At 42.9% G+C, this 17,522-nt stretch overlaps 1 protein-coding gene across 6 annotated transcripts in view; it reads right to left on the reverse strand.

Annotated features, from left to right (window-relative positions):
- Window positions 1-28: 28 nt before the first annotated feature.
- sptbn2 (spectrin, beta, non-erythrocytic 2) overlaps window positions 29-17,522 on the reverse strand; it is a 43,264-nt gene continuing 25,770 nt past the window's right edge. For 3 of the 6 annotated variants that reach the window (XM_058086162.2, XM_078787741.1, XM_058086164.2), the window contains 35 exons: window positions 17,344-17,424; window positions 16,633-16,748; window positions 16,307-16,419; window positions 16,041-16,228; window positions 15,616-15,733; window positions 15,377-15,535; window positions 14,996-15,298; window positions 14,164-14,317; window positions 13,667-14,061; window positions 13,305-13,568; window positions 13,021-13,232; window positions 12,765-12,902; window positions 12,455-12,674; window positions 11,841-12,377; window positions 11,097-11,299; window positions 10,928-11,018; window positions 9,957-10,103; window positions 9,598-9,861; window positions 9,271-9,495; window positions 9,094-9,183; window positions 8,721-8,999; window positions 8,306-8,436; window positions 7,593-7,797; window positions 7,128-7,502; window positions 6,799-7,043; window positions 6,596-6,734; window positions 6,431-6,515; window positions 5,761-5,957; window positions 5,555-5,679; window positions 5,409-5,481; window positions 4,952-5,029; window positions 4,079-4,257; window positions 3,808-3,981; window positions 2,970-3,012; window positions 29-2,882 (listed from right to left, as the gene is read on the reverse strand). In XM_058086162.2, coding sequence (XP_057942145.2) covers window positions 2,670-2,882; window positions 2,970-3,012; window positions 3,808-3,981; window positions 4,079-4,257; window positions 4,952-5,029; window positions 5,409-5,481; window positions 5,555-5,679; window positions 5,761-5,957; window positions 6,431-6,515; window positions 6,596-6,734; window positions 6,799-7,043; window positions 7,128-7,502; window positions 7,593-7,797; window positions 8,306-8,436; window positions 8,721-8,999; window positions 9,094-9,183; window positions 9,271-9,495; window positions 9,598-9,861; window positions 9,957-10,103; window positions 10,928-11,018; window positions 11,097-11,299; window positions 11,841-12,377; window positions 12,455-12,674; window positions 12,765-12,902; window positions 13,021-13,232; window positions 13,305-13,568; window positions 13,667-14,061; window positions 14,164-14,317; window positions 14,996-15,298; window positions 15,377-15,535; window positions 15,616-15,733; window positions 16,041-16,228; window positions 16,307-16,419; window positions 16,633-16,748; window positions 17,344-17,424 — 6,559 coding nt within the window. In that variant the 3' untranslated portion in view covers window positions 29-2,669. The remainder of the gene's footprint in view (window positions 2,883-2,969; window positions 3,013-3,807; window positions 3,982-4,078; window positions 4,258-4,951; window positions 5,030-5,408; window positions 5,482-5,554; window positions 5,680-5,760; window positions 5,958-6,430; window positions 6,516-6,595; window positions 6,735-6,798; window positions 7,044-7,127; window positions 7,503-7,592; window positions 7,798-8,305; window positions 8,437-8,720; window positions 9,000-9,093; window positions 9,184-9,270; window positions 9,496-9,597; window positions 9,862-9,956; window positions 10,104-10,927; window positions 11,019-11,096; window positions 11,300-11,840; window positions 12,378-12,454; window positions 12,675-12,764; window positions 12,903-13,020; window positions 13,233-13,304; window positions 13,569-13,666; window positions 14,062-14,163; window positions 14,318-14,995; window positions 15,299-15,376; window positions 15,536-15,615; window positions 15,734-16,040; window positions 16,229-16,306; window positions 16,420-16,632; window positions 16,749-17,343; window positions 17,425-17,522) is intronic. The other 3 variants (XM_058086165.2, XM_058086166.2, XM_058086163.2) reach the window with 2 other exon arrangements.

A 17,522-nucleotide genomic window follows, 5' to 3' on the forward strand; every position in this document is an offset into this window, starting at 1 on the left:
AATTATTCAAACCCCAAAGGACACTCAATTTTTGATTAAACCATGTTTTATTATTCCTAGTATTGTAGCTGTAGATACACAAGTCAACAAACATTTTTCTCGAATTGTAATGAAAATGCTCCACGGCACACTGACACCATGTGGAAAAGTCTGGTATTACAGACAAGTACCTGAAAAAAATGGACAGCAATTACACTTTTTGCAATAAGGTGAATTAGTAACAGTAGTAGTAAGAGTAACAACAGTAGCAATAAGGATCATAATAGCAATTAATAATAGTAGTGGTATTAACAGCTCTGAATTACAGAGGAAAAAAAACGAAAAAAGAGAAAATGAAGGTTTTTATCAAATGCTGCAAGACAGATTACTGGATGAAAAATGACCAGCTCCAACTAAGACTGCAAATACCCTGCCTTCTTCTACAAAAAGAAATGATCACCAGCCTCTGTTTCACTTCTATAAAAAAAAGCAGTTTTTCATTAAAAACTTCACTCTGGCAGCCGACTATGTTCTTGTCAAAGGTCCTCACTTTTATTTAAAAAATAACACAGTTGAGGAAAACGCCATCCCTGCTTTAAGCATACAGCACAGCATATATGTGAGTGTGGAAGAAAAAGATCCCTTGTAAGATTTGTTTTTCTTTTCGGCCCAACTGATTTACATTCAAAGGAGCTGAAGAAAGTCAGAAAATACAGTGTGACCTTTGACGTCAGAACTCATTGACCTGGGACATTTAAACTTGTGCTCAACGTAACGACGCCGGCTCTCTGTTGATCTTAGTACTTTAACCAAGTCTCTTTTTCGACTGGCGCGATGGTTGTACTGGTTCCACATTCATTTGGAACTAGAAAATAAGGCCAAGCAATACAGTTCAAACCAGCGCAACCATACTGGATATATGTTTACATCTCCCTCTCACGTGTCCTTGTGACAATCAGCCAAAATATGCAACACATTATTATCATTAACCGAGAACCGACTCAAACCCTTCAATTCTTAATTGTTATCAAGTTACCGCTTACTGAATTTTGGCAGTTAGAAAAGGCAAGTTGATACCTGGATGAAAGTGACATAGTTATCAATATATTCATATAAAACTGTCTACTGCCCCACTAAATACTGTACGTGTACAGTACTCGGATGAATCTAATACATTATCAGAAACTGAGCTACCTTGTTTCTAGTTATTACAGATGCCGATTACATATAATATTACAATATTATAGTTCTCTGACCCTGATAACGAAGCAAATCACATGTTCTCAGCATAAATTGACACAGATGGGGTGATGGTGATACACAAATATAAACCTACAGTATCATCATGCCACAAATGTCAACGCACAAAGGTTATTTTTAGACCATCTTGTCTCAGGTGGGCATATTGTAGCTGCATGTATCATCCACAGCCAGATCATTACATTTGAACATTCAGTTTTTAGACCGTAAAGCTTATTTTTGAAAAACATTTGACTGGAGGGGTAGTAAGGCAGTTTGACTCCCTACATTATACCCATGATACAGTGTGCTGTCTGACGACTCGCTTGCCCCCAACTCCATTATACCAATAACCTGAAAATTACATGGAAACAGAAATAAAAAGACCATAAAGAGAAACCTCCTTCTTACAAATAATACCTGAACCAAAACAAAAAAAACACTTTTCCCCATAAAAGCATTCCAGTATTTTCTATTTGTGTCCCATTTCCATCTTTGTTTGAGTACCAAAAAGTAGCATCCATGTGGCCATATTTGATGAGGGATAATATCGACGTGCAAAATTCACATCACCACAACTCACGCACACACACGCACACCCACACACACTAGAAAAACTAATTCTCTCTGCTTTGTACAGACAAAAAAACCCATCAAAAATCAAGCAGAAAATATCACTCCGATGATATAATCAGGCAAATTTAGCAATTAAAAAAAAAAATCAAACCACTTATTAAATATATATCAAATTCCCAATTTAGCCTGTGATCACTTACTGCACACTGCTAAAATCAAATGAGCTTTATTTTTCAAAAACACCTCAAGAATTGTCATTCCTAAAAGTGATTAATAATATTATAATCATAATAATACATACAAGAATAAGCCCAACATTCTCCACTAGTTGTACCACTTGGGTTTCTCTCCACAACATGGATTAAGATAATCAAATTCATTAGTTTTCTTCAAATCAGCAATAAGAAAAGATAAATAAATCATAACAGCAAAATATTGGTCAGGTTAATAACAATGAGGCCCAAAGCAGAAAAAAAGGGTCACAGGGTTTTTCTTCCAAAGAGAAGAGTTTAAAAGTGGATAAAAATGGTCAATCAGTGAGTGCAGCTCACACATAATGAATGAAAACCTAATTAGTGAACGGAAGATGAACAAGACCTCGTTAATTCCACCCGCATTTCCTCAGACAACATGGTTGTGTTAGTTACTGTGTGTTGTGTCTCTGGGTGAAGGTCTCCTTGGTTGAGAAGCACTTAGATGGGAAACACCAGAGACCCAAAAGGACTGTGACAGATAAAAACCTGAAAGGAAGCGGTGGGGGGAGGGGGGAAATACTAAGTACATTTTCTGTAGCTGTCGACATACAGTAACACCTCAGGGCTGCACCGAGACCAATGTGTTGATTGGACTCTTTCAGTTTGTGGGACATCCAAGTCCTATTTCTTCTTGCCAAAGAAGCTGAACCTCTTCTCGCGATCCTTATCTTTGCCCTCTTTGTTGCGCATGGTCACACCTCCGGCATCACCTGAGCCGGGGGAGATGGGGGGCATGGTCATGGCGCGGCTGAGGACCCGCGGACCTCCAGGCGAGTCTCCTGATCCTGATGGAATGGAACTGAGGATGGAGCGGATCCAGGAGCTCATTTCCGACTATATGTTAGAGCGAGATAGGTTCAGGTTCACATTGCAAAGACAAGATATGCAATGTTTCACTTTCAAGTCTTGAATGCATCTCACCTCATCCTTTGCTTGGAACAGGTACTCTTTTCCATCTCCTAGCCTGAAAGCACAGCATTCAACATATCTTACTGTATTGATCATTATTTCTGATTTAATTTGCATACATTTTCACTTTTTACCACGTTTTGAACTCTGTGGCTTGAACTATGACGGGGCTGATTTATGTCTATAAGAACTACTGTTCCCATGATGCTTAGAGATTCAGAAATTAATGTGAATTGGACTAGCGATATTGGATGCCAATATAACGATTTGAAGTGTTATGTTTTGATCTGACAAATCTTAAGTAAGTTTGATCAAGTGTAGAATTACTAAAGCTTCTGTTTGGACTTGCTTGGGCTATTGGGCTTTATCTTGGGTTTAAACACTCTCAAAAAAGTTCAAACCTATGTTTAAATTTTAATGATTAACCTACACAAGAAATTATTATGTCGCTTTTCGTCCTGGCGCCGTTCCACTGTGCTGTAGCGTTTTTGTATTCTTGTTAAAACATATTGTTGCAGTACTCCTTCATGTTGCGTCAGGGCGGCAAGAAAAAGACTGATTGACAATGGTGTACAGCCAATCAGGAAGCAGAAAACAATGTGGGAACGAGAGGCCCTCAACTTTCCACTATGTGATTCTTCTTAAAAATCAGGAGGCTCAGAATTACAGTAAATACAGCTACCTAATGGCACCGCTTGTCACTGTCTTATCCGGTTCAAGTACAGTATGTTGCGTTATTTGTTTAGGTGGGCAGTGCAAGCAACAATTAATTGAGGCCTGCCATCTATTAGAGCAGAGCCTACTATGTATTTGAAGAAATTCAGCAATAAAGCTAAAGCTCCCCACTGACCTGAGCTTGAATACATGTTTCCTCTTTTTATAGTCATGGGCGACCTCACAAACAGCCTCTCCAAGGCTGATGGGGACCTCTCCATGGTAGGGGATGCCATTGCTTGCGCTCTTGCCGTCTTTATAAAACCCCAGACTTCCTTTTCTTAGGACACAGTACACATTCTGCCATGACCTAAGAGTACACACAAAAGCAATACATACAGTAAATATACATGTAGTATATAATCAAAAAATACAGGTTAAGAAGCAGATGTTCTCGAGTGTGTTACCTGGTAGCTGCCTTCTTGCTGTGAGACTCCATTTCCTGCTTTCGACAAAGTATGCCCTCCATGGTTTCTGGTTCAGACTCCGCTCCTCCCCGTCCCGGCAAAGTGGCCGACTGGTCTAGGCGGGAAGATGCCAAGCCGCTGTCTCTGCCCGGTCCATTTGCTGACTCCGATTCCGAGCCCTTCGGTCCAGAACAGAATATGAAGTAAATAGGCGGACAAGCACACTGCGTGAAAAGAGGAAGTGAGAAGCAAAGCAGCCATTCACAGGCAAACATGGGAAGCCAGGATGACAGTTGCTTTGACAGAAATATATGGCATTGTGAGTTTAATTACACACCGTCACAGTGCAGTGTAGTGCATATTTAAAAGTACAATTACAGTCACATGTACTGCTGGGCTATACAATTGCCATAAAAAAACAATTCTTAACTGAGGAGACAGAAATCATCCTCAAATTAACCCGAGAATAATATTTTAATTATTATTTAGGCTATGTGTATCTGGCTAATAGCTATCCTGGACTACACAAACACAGACAAACACCAAAACAGTAGTTTGACTACATGATTCCTTCTAAAATATTTAAATTTACACAATGTTCTTCCAAATGTACACACACAGGGTAGGACTACCAAGCTACAGTCACTCCTGTCCTGGTCAATATGAGCACAGATACATGAGCATAATGCAAACGCTTGATCCATGAACACCATCTGCATCATGCCTTTTGAGAGCAGCCACCAAACAAGAGTCCATGAATAAATCATAAACAAAGCGATGGTTGCATCTGTGACAGGGAGCAATGGCGCTGCAGTTTTGACCAGGAGCTGAGCTGGAGGCTACCAACAAGGCTGACCAGGTCTTGGTACTCACACGCTCCGGCTGCTTTGGCTTACACACACGTTTAGCCTCTGATTTCTTTCCCATTGACAATGATAGCGATAGCGACTGCTGGTAAAAACGCAACAGGACATTGTTAAAGTGTTAAGCTATCAAAGGCTTTCCTTCACAAAGAAAATAACTGCTTGCTTTCTTGTGTTGCATCAACTTCTCTTTCCCACAAGACGTCACCATGGAGGCCCTTTGTAGCTAAGTTTGTATGTACGATGCAAGTGCCACGCCCCTTTATAACAATATCAGTATCTGACAAGGGGCAAGGTTGTTAAGTCAGAACACAACAGTATAGTTATACAATATGCTTGAGGGATGACTTAGAATTCAGGCTTACTGGCTTTATTAATAAGAACTAATATATATTGGACAGCAATCTCATTAATGCAAATGATCAATATACGTCTGAGTGAAATTAAACCCTTATAACTCTTCTCACCTGGGACGTATCGTCGCTGTGCACTCCATTCACGGACACCGACTGATTGAGTGTTGTCTGGTCTAGACTGGTTCTGTGTTTCAGATCATGAACGTTATTACATAATCACAAACAATGCTGACACTGTGGACCAGCCTTTGGTTTACCTGGCTGCAGAGTCATGCATTTGGCTCTCCAGCTCAGACTGTGCCACATCTGCCATGGGAGGTGTGGGAGGTCTCCGTGCTCTCTCTTCTTCTTCTCGTCGCCTTTGATTCTCCTGCTCCTCAAGCTGAAGAACAAATAAACATTTCAACATAAGCCAAAATTGAGGAATTCAAGAGCTTCACTTTGGCGAGTATAACAAACGCACTGTGGTCAGTTTCTCCAGCATCACAAAGCGCTCTTCCCAGGAAGCAGCAAGTTTCTCAAATGCCTCATGGCGCTTTATTAGACTTTCCACCTCATCCACATTGGAACCCAGCTCTGCTGCCCGCACAAGAGGTTCTTGACCGGCCAACCAAGACTCTGCCACATAGGCATCACGTCCAAACTGCAACACTTCCAGCACTGAGGCAGGGAGAAGAAATAAATGTTATACAACATTTATTATACAAGTTGAATGTGCCCTCATATACAGTGCATCCGGAAAGTATTCACAGCGCTTCACTTTTTCTACATTTTGTCATGTTACAGCCTCATTCCAAACTGTATTAAATTAATCTCTTACCTCAAAATTCTACACAAAATACTCCATTATGACAATGTGAAAAAAGTTTTTTTTGACATGTTTTGAATTAGAAATAGTAAACAAAAAAATCACATTTACATAAGTATTCACAGTCTTTGCCATGAAGCTGAAAATTGAGCTCAGGTGCATCTTTTTTCCACTGATCATCCTTGAGATCTTTCTACAGCTTAATTGGAGTCCACCTGCAGTAAATTCAGTTGATTGGACATGATTTGGAAATATAATAACTGTCTATAAAATGTAGAAAACTTTCCGGATGCACTGTAGATAGAGAGTAACATATGTAGCATACTAATTTGCAAATGGTCCATCTTGTCCTGCCACTTTTTGTTGATCTTGTCCCTCTTTTCTTGTAGCTGAGCAAGCTTTTCCCGGATCTGAAAATAAGGGTTGTTAGTCACGATGTGTGATGAATCATGATGCCATACTTTTATATGCAATAGTAAGGCAAAATGACCTCATCAGTGGCATAGTGATTATTGTTGATGAGTGCATTTCCCATGTCAATGCAAGCTGTAAAGCTGTCAGCTCTGGTCTCGATCTCTGACTTGATGTCTTGATGATTGGCAATGACCAGCCCTGCAGAAGACACGTCCCTGCAGCAAAAAGAAGACAGGTGAGATTGGAGTAGTCACTTTTGCAATATCATTTTGCACTAACCTAGGGCTGTCATGCGCATCAATCTGTAGGTTCACTCCATCCATCCAGAGCATGAGGTCTCGCACCATGTTGAAGAAGCGAAACTTCTCCACCGTATCCAGGAGGAGCACCCTGCGGGTTTCACCACCCTCCAGAAGACCCTCCCAGGCAGATGTCACAGCATGCTCACTTCTGTTAATGTCATCGGCTTTCTCTCCAGCGTAGGCTTTCTGTAGCCGTGCTGCATCATCTTGCACTTGGTTCACCTTGGGGGTAGAAAAAAAAAAGAGGGGGCATTAATTCTTCCACCCACAAATGCCGCTTAGAAGATCTGTAGCTCTGCAGATTACCTGTCCACTGAGTGCCTGGATGTCATTTTCAAAAGTATTGTGCTGTCTGTGTAGATGCTGGACAGTGTTCAGATCCCGGCCAAGGTCAGAGGGTAGCGCCTCCCGCTTCTCTTTGATGCGGCCAAGAACCTCCATGGCATCCTGATGGAAGCGGTGCAGCTCGTAGGAGGCGGCTAACATCTGTGTGCGTGTGTCAATCAGTTCCAGCAGGTCGGCCCAGGCCTCATTTAGCCCGTCCTTCCATTCGGCCACACTGGCGTTCTCCGGGTGACCGGATTCAATGAGGTCATCAGCCAGGCCATTCACGGCGTCTACGCGCTCTTGGCCGATTGTGCTAGTGTCACGGGCAATCTCACGGAACTTGTCTCTCAGCATCTGTGGACAGAAGAATGGTGAAGTGAGCTACATTTTCCTGAGCTGTGTTGTCTCACGGGAATATGGCCAAGGGAGCAAAAAGAAGCTTACTGTGACATGCTCGTAGTCCTGTCCTAGTTCATGCGAGCCAGCCACCAACTCCCTTTCTGCAATCCACTGCTCCAAGTCATCCACCTCCCGCTTTAACTGGGTCAAACGAAGTCTCTCCTGAAGGCGGCCGCGGCGCTCCTCAGCAAGGTCTTTCAACCCGGCATACAACTTGTCAACTTGTGCTTGGCGTAATGTGATCCTGTCACTGCCAAGTTGACATATGGTACAAGTTAATAGTCTAGAATTGACCACTTGACTCAGAAGAGTTGATGTTCTCTAACCCAGTGTTTTTCAACCTTTTTTAAGCCACGGCACGTTTTTTACGCTGGAAAAAAATTGCGGCACACCAATAACCAACATTATTTGCTTCTTTCAGCTTTTTCCTGATTATGGACTCGCCACAGCAGATCCTTTTGATCCGCATACAAATTTAAACAACAATATTACAAAATATCATCACTACCTCTCACGTGCATCACTAAGTCTATTAGAGGAACGAGGCAATCAGCTACGTGTTGCCACACGGACGAATATTGCATTGCTCTGCCAGTCTTTACACCAATGACACGCGACAATGACATAATATTTGCAGAAAATTATTAATACATGTTAATTAAAAAAGTGATATTGAATAATTCCTCACGGCACACCTGACGATTTCTCACGGCACACTTGTGTGCCGCGGCACACTTGTTGAAAATCACTGCTCTAACCTCTCTGGATGTTCGCTGGTGACCATCAGTCGGCTGCTGTTGGCTAGCTGGTGGATGGTCTGGGCGTAGTCTTCCAGTGCCTGTTCCAGGCTCTCGTGCTTTTTCACCATCACAAGAGCACTTTGCTCATCCTGGAAGGCAAATCGTGATGATGATGATGATGATTCATTTTCACGCAACAGAGTGACAGTAAGTCACTTCTAGGCCTCATTTTCCTTCCTTTCCCGGTCACTCAACTCCTCTATCCTGTTCTCCAATTACCATCTGTCCCTCTACGCTTTCTCGCTGAGTTGGTTCTCTTTAATCTATGGGGAGTGTGGTACTAGACTTGCTCAATGTGTACAGTGCTTTGAGATAACCTTTGTTGTGAATTGGTGCTAAATAATTCAAACTATATTATTTAGCCTTGGCTCACCTTCGCCTTTTCTTCCGACATCATGTGCAACTCCTGCTCTCCCATCCATGCCTCTGCCTCCGCCGCATCAGCATAGAACTGCTGAGCTCGGTTGGCTTCGACGAGGCGAGCGTGGCGTTTGTCCGTTTCATCAATCAACTGATCCCAAAGGCCCTTCAGCTCAACAAGACGCTCCTCTAGAGCAGACTGTCGCTCCCCATCTACCTGGCTTTGAGTCTTGCCCCGTTTATGGATGTCATCAATGCGGGGCTGATGTCCCTGGATTTCCTTTTGCAATGTCTGATTCGGAAAAAAAAGAAGTTAAAGAGCCACCTCTTTCAACCTTCATCTTCTTGTGTTGACTGTTAAACCTTAAAAAGGTTTTAAAAAGAACCTGGTTTTTCTTGATGAGTAGCTGTACAGTGGGAAGGTCTTTCCCGTGGTCTGTGGACGTTGCCAGGGGCATCCTCTCTTTCACCCACAACTACAAGTCAAAGAAAAGGGTCAATTGTATAAAAAAAAGAGACCCCGTAATATACAGTACTCGGTCATCCAATTTACTGTTACTCACTATTTCATCTTCCAGGTCTCTGTTGAACTGGTGTGCCTCTTTGGATGCCAGTAGTCTCTGTCTTCTTTGTTTAAGAGGCTCCTGAAGGCTGGAAAAACTGTCTGTGACACGCCTTTGTTGACCATCTACCTCAGATAATCCAGCATCTTCCTGAGACAAAGCCAAAGCCTGGGATTGCAGGGACTGCACCTCCTTCTCCCTGACCTCCATTTGGTGCTCCAGCATCTACGAGGGGAACACACAAAGAAGAGAGAAAATCAATCTCAGCTAAACAGCTTTTATAATGACGCGATGCCTGACACACTATATGCTTGCAACGTGGTCTACCTGATGCTTCTTCAACAGGATGTTGACACTAGTCAAATCCTTGCCGTAATCGTCACTATGCAGCTGACTCTCCAGGTTTTTCACCCAGCCATCCAAAGCAGAGCAGCTCTGTGTAAACAGCTCTGCCCGGTTGGCATCAAACAAGCACTGGGCTTTAGTGCGGGTGGTGCTCTCTAACTCCTCCCACTGGCGCTGTAGGTCCTCCAGGGTTTGCTGGACCACAGGTTTCAACTCTGGCTTCTCTGCCACAAGAGCCTGGCCCTCCTGTTAATGACACAGAAAACATCTGTCAACACACGACTGTAGATCAACTACCGCCATACAAACATTCATGGAATAACTTCTAAATTCTGTCCCACCTTGTCAATTTTGTCCAACCAGTCTTTGTTAGAGGCCAGCTCTGCCATGAAGGCCTGGTGTTTCTGCCACTTGCTGTGAAGATTTCGGGCCTCATCATACGACATGTCCTGAGCAGTCAGCATTTTCTCATTGATCCATAATGTGAGCTGCAGAGAGGAGAACATGTTAGTGCGTTTGTTCAACTGTTTTATACAGCATTTTTTTTATACTTTATTTTTATATTTTTCTAAACAAAACGTCAACAGCAATACAAAAACACTCAAAAACAGAAAGAGGGCACTGGGCATACACATCACACAATTTGGTTATCCCACATTCCCTGTCATGGTGCAATTTGAGTAATTTCCTTGATTTTGTCCGTGAACAGTGTCCATTTCACCCATTTTTCTCCACACATGTCTTCTTCAGTCCTCAATCTATGTGTTAACAGTTCCATGTCATGTATTGTGTTCATCACACAAAGCCAGTCCTCCAATAGCGGGGGTCTTGGGTTAAGCCATTTTTTGGTAATGGCTTTTTTACATGCTACCAACATGATTTTATACAGATACCTATTATACAGCATTTTTTAGTATTTAAAGTATTAAGCAATATAGGTAGCTATTTTCAGGGTTTCCCACAGTACTGGAATGTGTCTGCCGACTTGTTGCCCTGCCATCCAACCTGGTTCAATGCTTTTCTACCTTTTATAAGAGTAAGCATTCATAGTGCCTTTTCCTGCTCAAGACAAAGCTAAGGTGGTGCCTGCTTCTCCCTACAACGTTGGCTTTGTTGTACATAATGTGATAATGTGCGATTTTTTTGTTTTCATGAAAAAGACTAACTGTTTTTTTGCCTCATGCCTCTGCATCTGCATCTGGTGTCCAGACCTACAAAGCATCTAACACTGGGCAGGTGTACACAGACATTCCCGTAATAATAAGTATGAAAGCGAAGGGGAAAAAAAAGGATTATTAGTTTTTAAATGTACCTCCTGTCCATCTTGGAGGAAGTGCTGCAGTTCACGGTTGTCCTTAAGTTTTGCCAGCAATTCATTGGCAGCCTTCTTATTTTTGAGATGCCTGGTGAACAATAACAACAATGACAACATTTAATACAATTTTTGTTTTTTCATAAATTTGTTTCAATAGTTGCCTAACCTTTCCTGAATAGAATCCACTTTTTCTTGGATCTTATCAGAGTTTGCGTTGCCATCGTTAATGAGGCGTCGACCCGCTTCCACAACACCGGTTATCTTCTCCTCGCTGGCGTCTGTGGTGGTGAGAAAATCCTCATATTTCTTAATGGCCTCATCTGCTCCTTGAAGACTTGTTGGCATCTCTGTGTGGGACAACACATACTCCTACAAAGAGAGGAAAATGGCAGGAATGTTCTCAATGCATTTTCTAAATAAACTGATTTCTTTTAGTAGAAAACAAGTAGAAATTAGAGCTTACTTAGGGGAATCAGGTGAAAATTAGCGTATGTCGTCTTTTCGAGTCTAATTTAAAAAAAATATATGCTAGTTTATATTATCCATGTCTGACAAGTGAAATAACTACCGCCATAGTAACACTGGTGGTTTGAAGCAGCTCCTCTATTACGTTCACATAAATTATGTAATAGCATGTAGAAGGAAAAAAACCTTCAAAGCAAGATCTCCGATTTCAGCGATGCCCTCGGGCATGTTTAAAATTATCAGTGAAATGAAAACAGTTAGGTAATATGCTTTGCTGCCCCCACAGGCAAACGTTTCCTCTTTATTTCTTTTGTTGTTCCACCATGACTGCACTGTCTGCTCAGCCCACCAACATAGAAAACTGATGTTTTGGTGGTTTGTTTTGTTTTTACTATCAGTGTTGTTATAGGTTTGTGCTCGAGATAGTCAAGTTGTTTTTCCTAACCTGGCTGTTGAGGAAGGCCTCTGCTTGCTTTGCATCTCTCAAGAAAGTCTGGAAGTCGAATGCTTGGGCCAAAAGACTGTGCCTGTTCTCCCACATTTGCCGCAACTCATGCCAGCCTGTATCCAAAGCTTGGAGCCTCTGCGCCAAGAACATGTGCTGGACATCCGTCTGACCTTGTGTCACCTCCTCACCGACCACTCGCATCTTCTCATAGTCCTCTTTATAGTTATCCACCTCATTCTTAATGTTCTCATGCTGGGCGAGTAAACTCTCAGCCTCAGGTAGAGAGGTCGGACTGTCCTCTGAGGCCACAGCCGTCTGGGTGCGAGAAAGCCACGACTGGAAGTCATCCAGATCCCTGAGGAAGCCTTGGAGCTTACTGGCCTCGCCCAGCGACTCTTCACGTCGTTTCATGGTCGCGTTCAACTCCTCCCACACTTCCTGTATTTCCGTCAGGCGACCTTGAATCTCGTCAGCTTGGTCTGGATGTTCTTTGGCCAGTTTTTGTGCCTCCTCTCGCAGGTCATCTAATTTTCCCTATAAAAATGCAACATGCAAACACAATCATTGTCCCATATCCCCAACACAGACATTCCTCCATGTGACCTTCATACCTGAATAGCTTCCAGGTCTCTCTCCATGCCAGTAAGTTTGCGCTGCAGTGCCATCACTCCAGTCAGGTCATTTCCCAAGCTCTGAGTGGATTCAATAACCTTGGTCTTTTCTTTCATCCATGTTTGGATCTCATTACACTCGAGGTGGTAGTTCTGGATGTTAAGGGCTGACTCAAGTCCTTGTTTCTTTTGACCAGACAGTTTCTGGAATTCTTTCCACCTATAGGGATGAAACCGCATGCAATTATTTATTTGATGTCACAATATGAAATCACGTTTTGCTGAGTCATCATCATGTGTCTTCCCTGACCTGTTGTTCAGATGGTCGCGTGTCTGGTGGATTTGGTCTTTGTTACAATTGTCAGAGGTCAGCAGCTGTTCAGCCACCTGGTTCACATCAGTGACACGAGTCCCTAAGTTGTTCATCTCTGGTTCCAGGGTCTCAAATCTGAGAAACAGAAACTCAATTGACAGTCGGTACTAATATTTCTATGATACAATATACAATATCAAATGCAGGAACTACTGTATGAGTCCTTATGTATCTTTTCATATTCTTTCCTGACCTTTGCTGCACCACTTCTAAGTCTTCCAGTTTGGTTGGGATCTCCATGCCATGTAACCACTTTTCTTTTTCCTCCACCCAGAGTTGGCAGGCCCCCGCCTCGCTGAACATACGATAAAGTGCTAGGGCACCTTCCAGTGCCTGGCGCCGAGTTGCCGAGAGGGATTGTAACTCTTTGTAGCGCTGCTCAATAGCAGGTAGTCGGCCCTCCACCTACAGTACATTGAAGGTAAACAAGGCAGCATGACATCATCTAATGTGTATGTAAAAACAATGCACGCATACCTGAGGGAAGTGAACATAGGCTTGTGGCAGTGCTTGGGCCTGCTCGTGCAGGGAGTCGATGAGGGGTTGGTGGCTATTAATCTCCTCCTCGATTTCCCTCTGCTTGCGAGCTAAAGTTTGGGTGGAGAACTCGTCGTGGCCAATGTCCTGACTAGACACTTGCCTTAGAGTTTCCATTAGCCACGCCTCCATGTCATTAGCATCTGTTTGAAACTGATGCAGGGCCACCGAGTCTTTAAGCTTCTGTTCTCTGAGCTTTGTTGTCTGACAAACAGGAGGAGCAAAATAATATTACTTTTAAAACAAACCACTTTCTTGTTATGCATGTGGCATACTATGTCAATCAACTCATCAGCACCCACCTCCTCCAGATGTGTCCACTGTGCACGGATGTCTTTAATATTCTCGGTGACTTCTGGGGCTCCAAAATGTCCCTCGTTAATCAAAGCTTCCCCTGAAGCAATGCTGTTACTCAGAGGGCCATAGCGGGCAGCCATCTCATCCCTGAAGGCCTCATGTTTACTGAGTAGATGAAGGGCAGAAGTGAGGTCCCGCCCACACTCCCCACTGGTCAGGATCTGTTCTTGCTCTCTGATCCAGGCGGCCTCCTCTCCCAGGTCCCACAGGAACTGCCACAGGCGACGAGAGTCCTCAAGGCGTTCTCTGCGCTGTGCTGCAAGTTGAACTAGCTCCTCATAGGCTTGGCCCAGCAGGTCAACTTTTTCACTAACAAGTCCTGGCTCACAGGGTTTGTATGCTGGCAATTAGAAGAGCAAAACACACGGAGCTTAGATGTCTCAATAAAAAGAAACTGTAAACAGAATGTGACTTTTTTTGTTTTGTTTGTTTGGAAAATCACCTTGATCATGGGAAGTGAAGCGTTGGGCAGCTCCCTGCACAGCTTTGATTCTCTCAGCCTGAGCTGAAATATCAGCCTCTACTAGAGTATGTTTCTGATTTAGGTCCAAAACATCATGCAAATGTTTGCCACTGTCTTGGGACTGCATACGACTCTGCACACAGAAATACAGACCCAATATACTCAAGAGCACATAACATTGCAAAGGGGAAAATGAGAAGCAGTGTACAGTGGAACGTCCGTTTTCATACACTTTGGTATGGAGGAAATTTTGTTAAATTATTGCTAAAAATATGTACTGAGGGTTAAACAGTACCCAAACAAAGCATCCTTGAGTTGGTTGAGTTATTTATTCATAAAATGCACATGGAACAGTGTGTGTTTTTTCCTCCTTTATTCCTTCTAATAAGCAATGTAAGCGAAGAACTCAGGAGGTGTTCAAGTGCACTGCATTTCTGAGTTTCTGTGAGCTTTTCTTTTTTTAATTGCGGCTGCAAATGAAGCCGTTACGATGCCAAAGAAAGTTGCAAGTGCCAGAAGTTTAAAAAAATGTGAGAGACGCCACTGAATTCAAGAAAGACGTGGTAGCCAAGTATGATGGTAGCGTCTTTTCCAATGGGATTTAAATGTAAAGGTTCCTCGTTCACATAGGTTGCAGGGGAAATGTTTTAATGGAGACACAAGTTCTGGTATGCAGTATGCAAGAATGCAGCTCTAAACTTCCCGTCTTAAAAGTTAAGTTTGTAAGAGACTAGAATGACACAATCTCCTCCGGCCTCATGATTCGGTTTTCATCTGACCTTTTGGAATATCTGCTTTAAATGAGGAATACCTTCATATCAGCCATCCAGTCCATGATGTAGCGCATCTCCTGGAACAGCCTCTGTAGGTCACGATGGGCATTAAGTCGCTCTCTGCGTGCTGCCAGGAGCTCCTTGAGGTATTCCCAAAGACGAAGCACATTATCTCTTCTTGCAAGCACACGCCGGACATCATGGTATCCCTCTGCTTCCAGCTCTTTGGCAACAGCTTCAACAGCAGCCACTCGCTCCCAGTATGCACCGATGTCTGTCTCAATTGCCTCATGTTTACGAGTGGCAGCTTCCACCGCGCCCAAGTCAGTTCCAAAATTGTCCTGTGGACAGAGCAATAAATCTATTTTCCCAGTATGATGACATATAAATGTGGCTAGAGAGGGATTCCACTGACTTACCTGAGACACTAAGCGCTGATTCTCACTCAACCACGTTTCCCGCATAGCAGCTTTGCGATCAAATCGTGCCGCAAGCATCTCGAGCTTTTCTTGGCGGATCAGCTCATTTCTCAGGGCCAGCTCACGTTCATGCTCTGCCTTTTCAAGTCGTTCCCATGCCTACACATACAAGGAATACAGCAAGTTGGCAACCTGGTCTAATTGATGTGTGTTTTATAACAATTTTCGATAGACAATACCTTATTGATATCAGAGATTAATTTCCCCTCTCTAGGCGTGTAAACCTTCTGGTTGTTTGCTCTCATTTTGCTCTGGATGGTAAAGAGAAGAACCTCCAAGTTTCCTTTCTCTGTAAATCTGTGGAGACACACAATCTGTGCTCTAAAAACTCATTTTCAACTTTTACATATCAATCAAACTTCAAAATTTTATATTTATTTTAAAACAATTAAACTAAAATACTAGAACCACCATCCTCCGAGACAGCTTCTACCACACAGCATCGACCATTGCCATCACCCCCCCCCCCAACACTTAATACAATATAATGATCAAGTGCACACAACAATGTAAATAAACAACACAGTGAGGTAAGAGATGTCAAACTGATTTTCATTGTTCCTGTAACAGTGACAATAAAGTTCCATTCTATTCAGTTACTCACTTTGGTGGTTTCTCCACAGTCCGGTAAGAATTAAAAGCCTGGAGCTGATTCTGCACTGCACTGAGTGAGTTAGCAAGCTGCCGATCATTCAGAGTCACTATGGTCTGCTCAATCCACTCCAGCAGCTCTGAGGCCAAGGTCTCATACTTCTCAATCAGCTGATCGGCCTCAATGGCATAGTCCAGAACCTGCAAGAAAGGCCTGTGGTTGAAGGCAACTAGCCAAGCAGTTACTGACTGTACATTCTCTATAGTCTGTATGCACACCTTGCCAATTCGTTTGCCTTCCACTGCTAGGGCCTTCATCTTTGAGAAGTAATGGTAGTAGGTAGCCACGTAGGTAATGATGGACTTCTCATCTGGTTGATCAACATTAACATCTGTGGGGGAAAACGGTGTTTCATTCATATTCAGAAATAAAGTAGGTGATATCAGTGTACGGCTGACATGTGATGTAGTACCGTCTGAGCTATAATTAAGCCTGGTAAGCCATCAATCAGGCCACTGGATTAGTGATGTAGTGGACAGAGAGGGCCGGGCGAAGTGCGAGTTACATAAGGCTTTGTGTGTTTGTAGTGGCTTTACCCACTCACCTTCTGGGTCCAGGAGCTTAGTAAGGCCCATCTCCTTCTCAGCCACGTTGAAAGCATTCTGGAGATTGTAGTGAGCATTGGACCTTTTCAGGCTGTCAAACTCAATCAGGTCAGGTCTGCAGGGAAGGACCGGGGGACACTTGTTATTTTAAACTATAAACTGCAGCGGGAAGCAGGATTAAAGCATGAAATAAATTATAAAACCAATTACAAATTTGATTACTCTCTGATGATAGGCCACGAAATAGCCAATAACCATGGAAGCACTTACTAATCAATACAATGCTGCCTCCTCTGCAGAGTCAATAGAAGTTATGTTCATAGTAACATAGTGTTTTATATACTGCGAGTGTCCTACACTCTTGACAGCAATGTTAACCTTCAATTACATTTGATCATTGTATCATTCCACAGCCAATCTATTCAAGCAGCACTATTGCCTAAAGTCAGTTACCAAGAATGGCTGTACATATAAAATAAGTGGGTTATTATTCCTGTGATCTAGGTCATCTTGCTCCTGGTTTTATTTTTATCTTTTCAGCCATACTGCAGACTGAAAAGACTTGAACAGAAACACCCCCGAGAAGTGTGATGGTACTGCAGCAAGTGATAAAACAGATACTAGATTTTTCTTGTTTTCAAGTTCTAAAAAAATAAAACAAAAAGGGGGCAACAATTGCTAATTGTCAAGCAGTAGTAGATGTCATTGACCTGTGTTTGTGCACGATGGCATTGAACGCTAGGCCGTCCCTCCAGCTGGTAGTGAAGTTGTGGATGTTGACATTGGGATAGCTGCAAAGGCCGGGACAGAGGTGATAAATCATTAATGCGATACACACATTCAGCAGTCAGCAATGCAACAAACGGCTTAAATATATACTCAAGAGGTG

This window comes from Doryrhamphus excisus, linkage group LG21 (assembly GCF_037039965.1).
Source record: "Doryrhamphus excisus strain RoL-2023G ecotype Guam linkage group LG21, RoL_Dexc_Guam_v1.1, whole genome shotgun sequence".
NCBI classification, from domain to species: Eukaryota; Metazoa; Chordata; class Actinopteri; order Syngnathiformes; family Syngnathidae; genus Doryrhamphus; species Doryrhamphus excisus.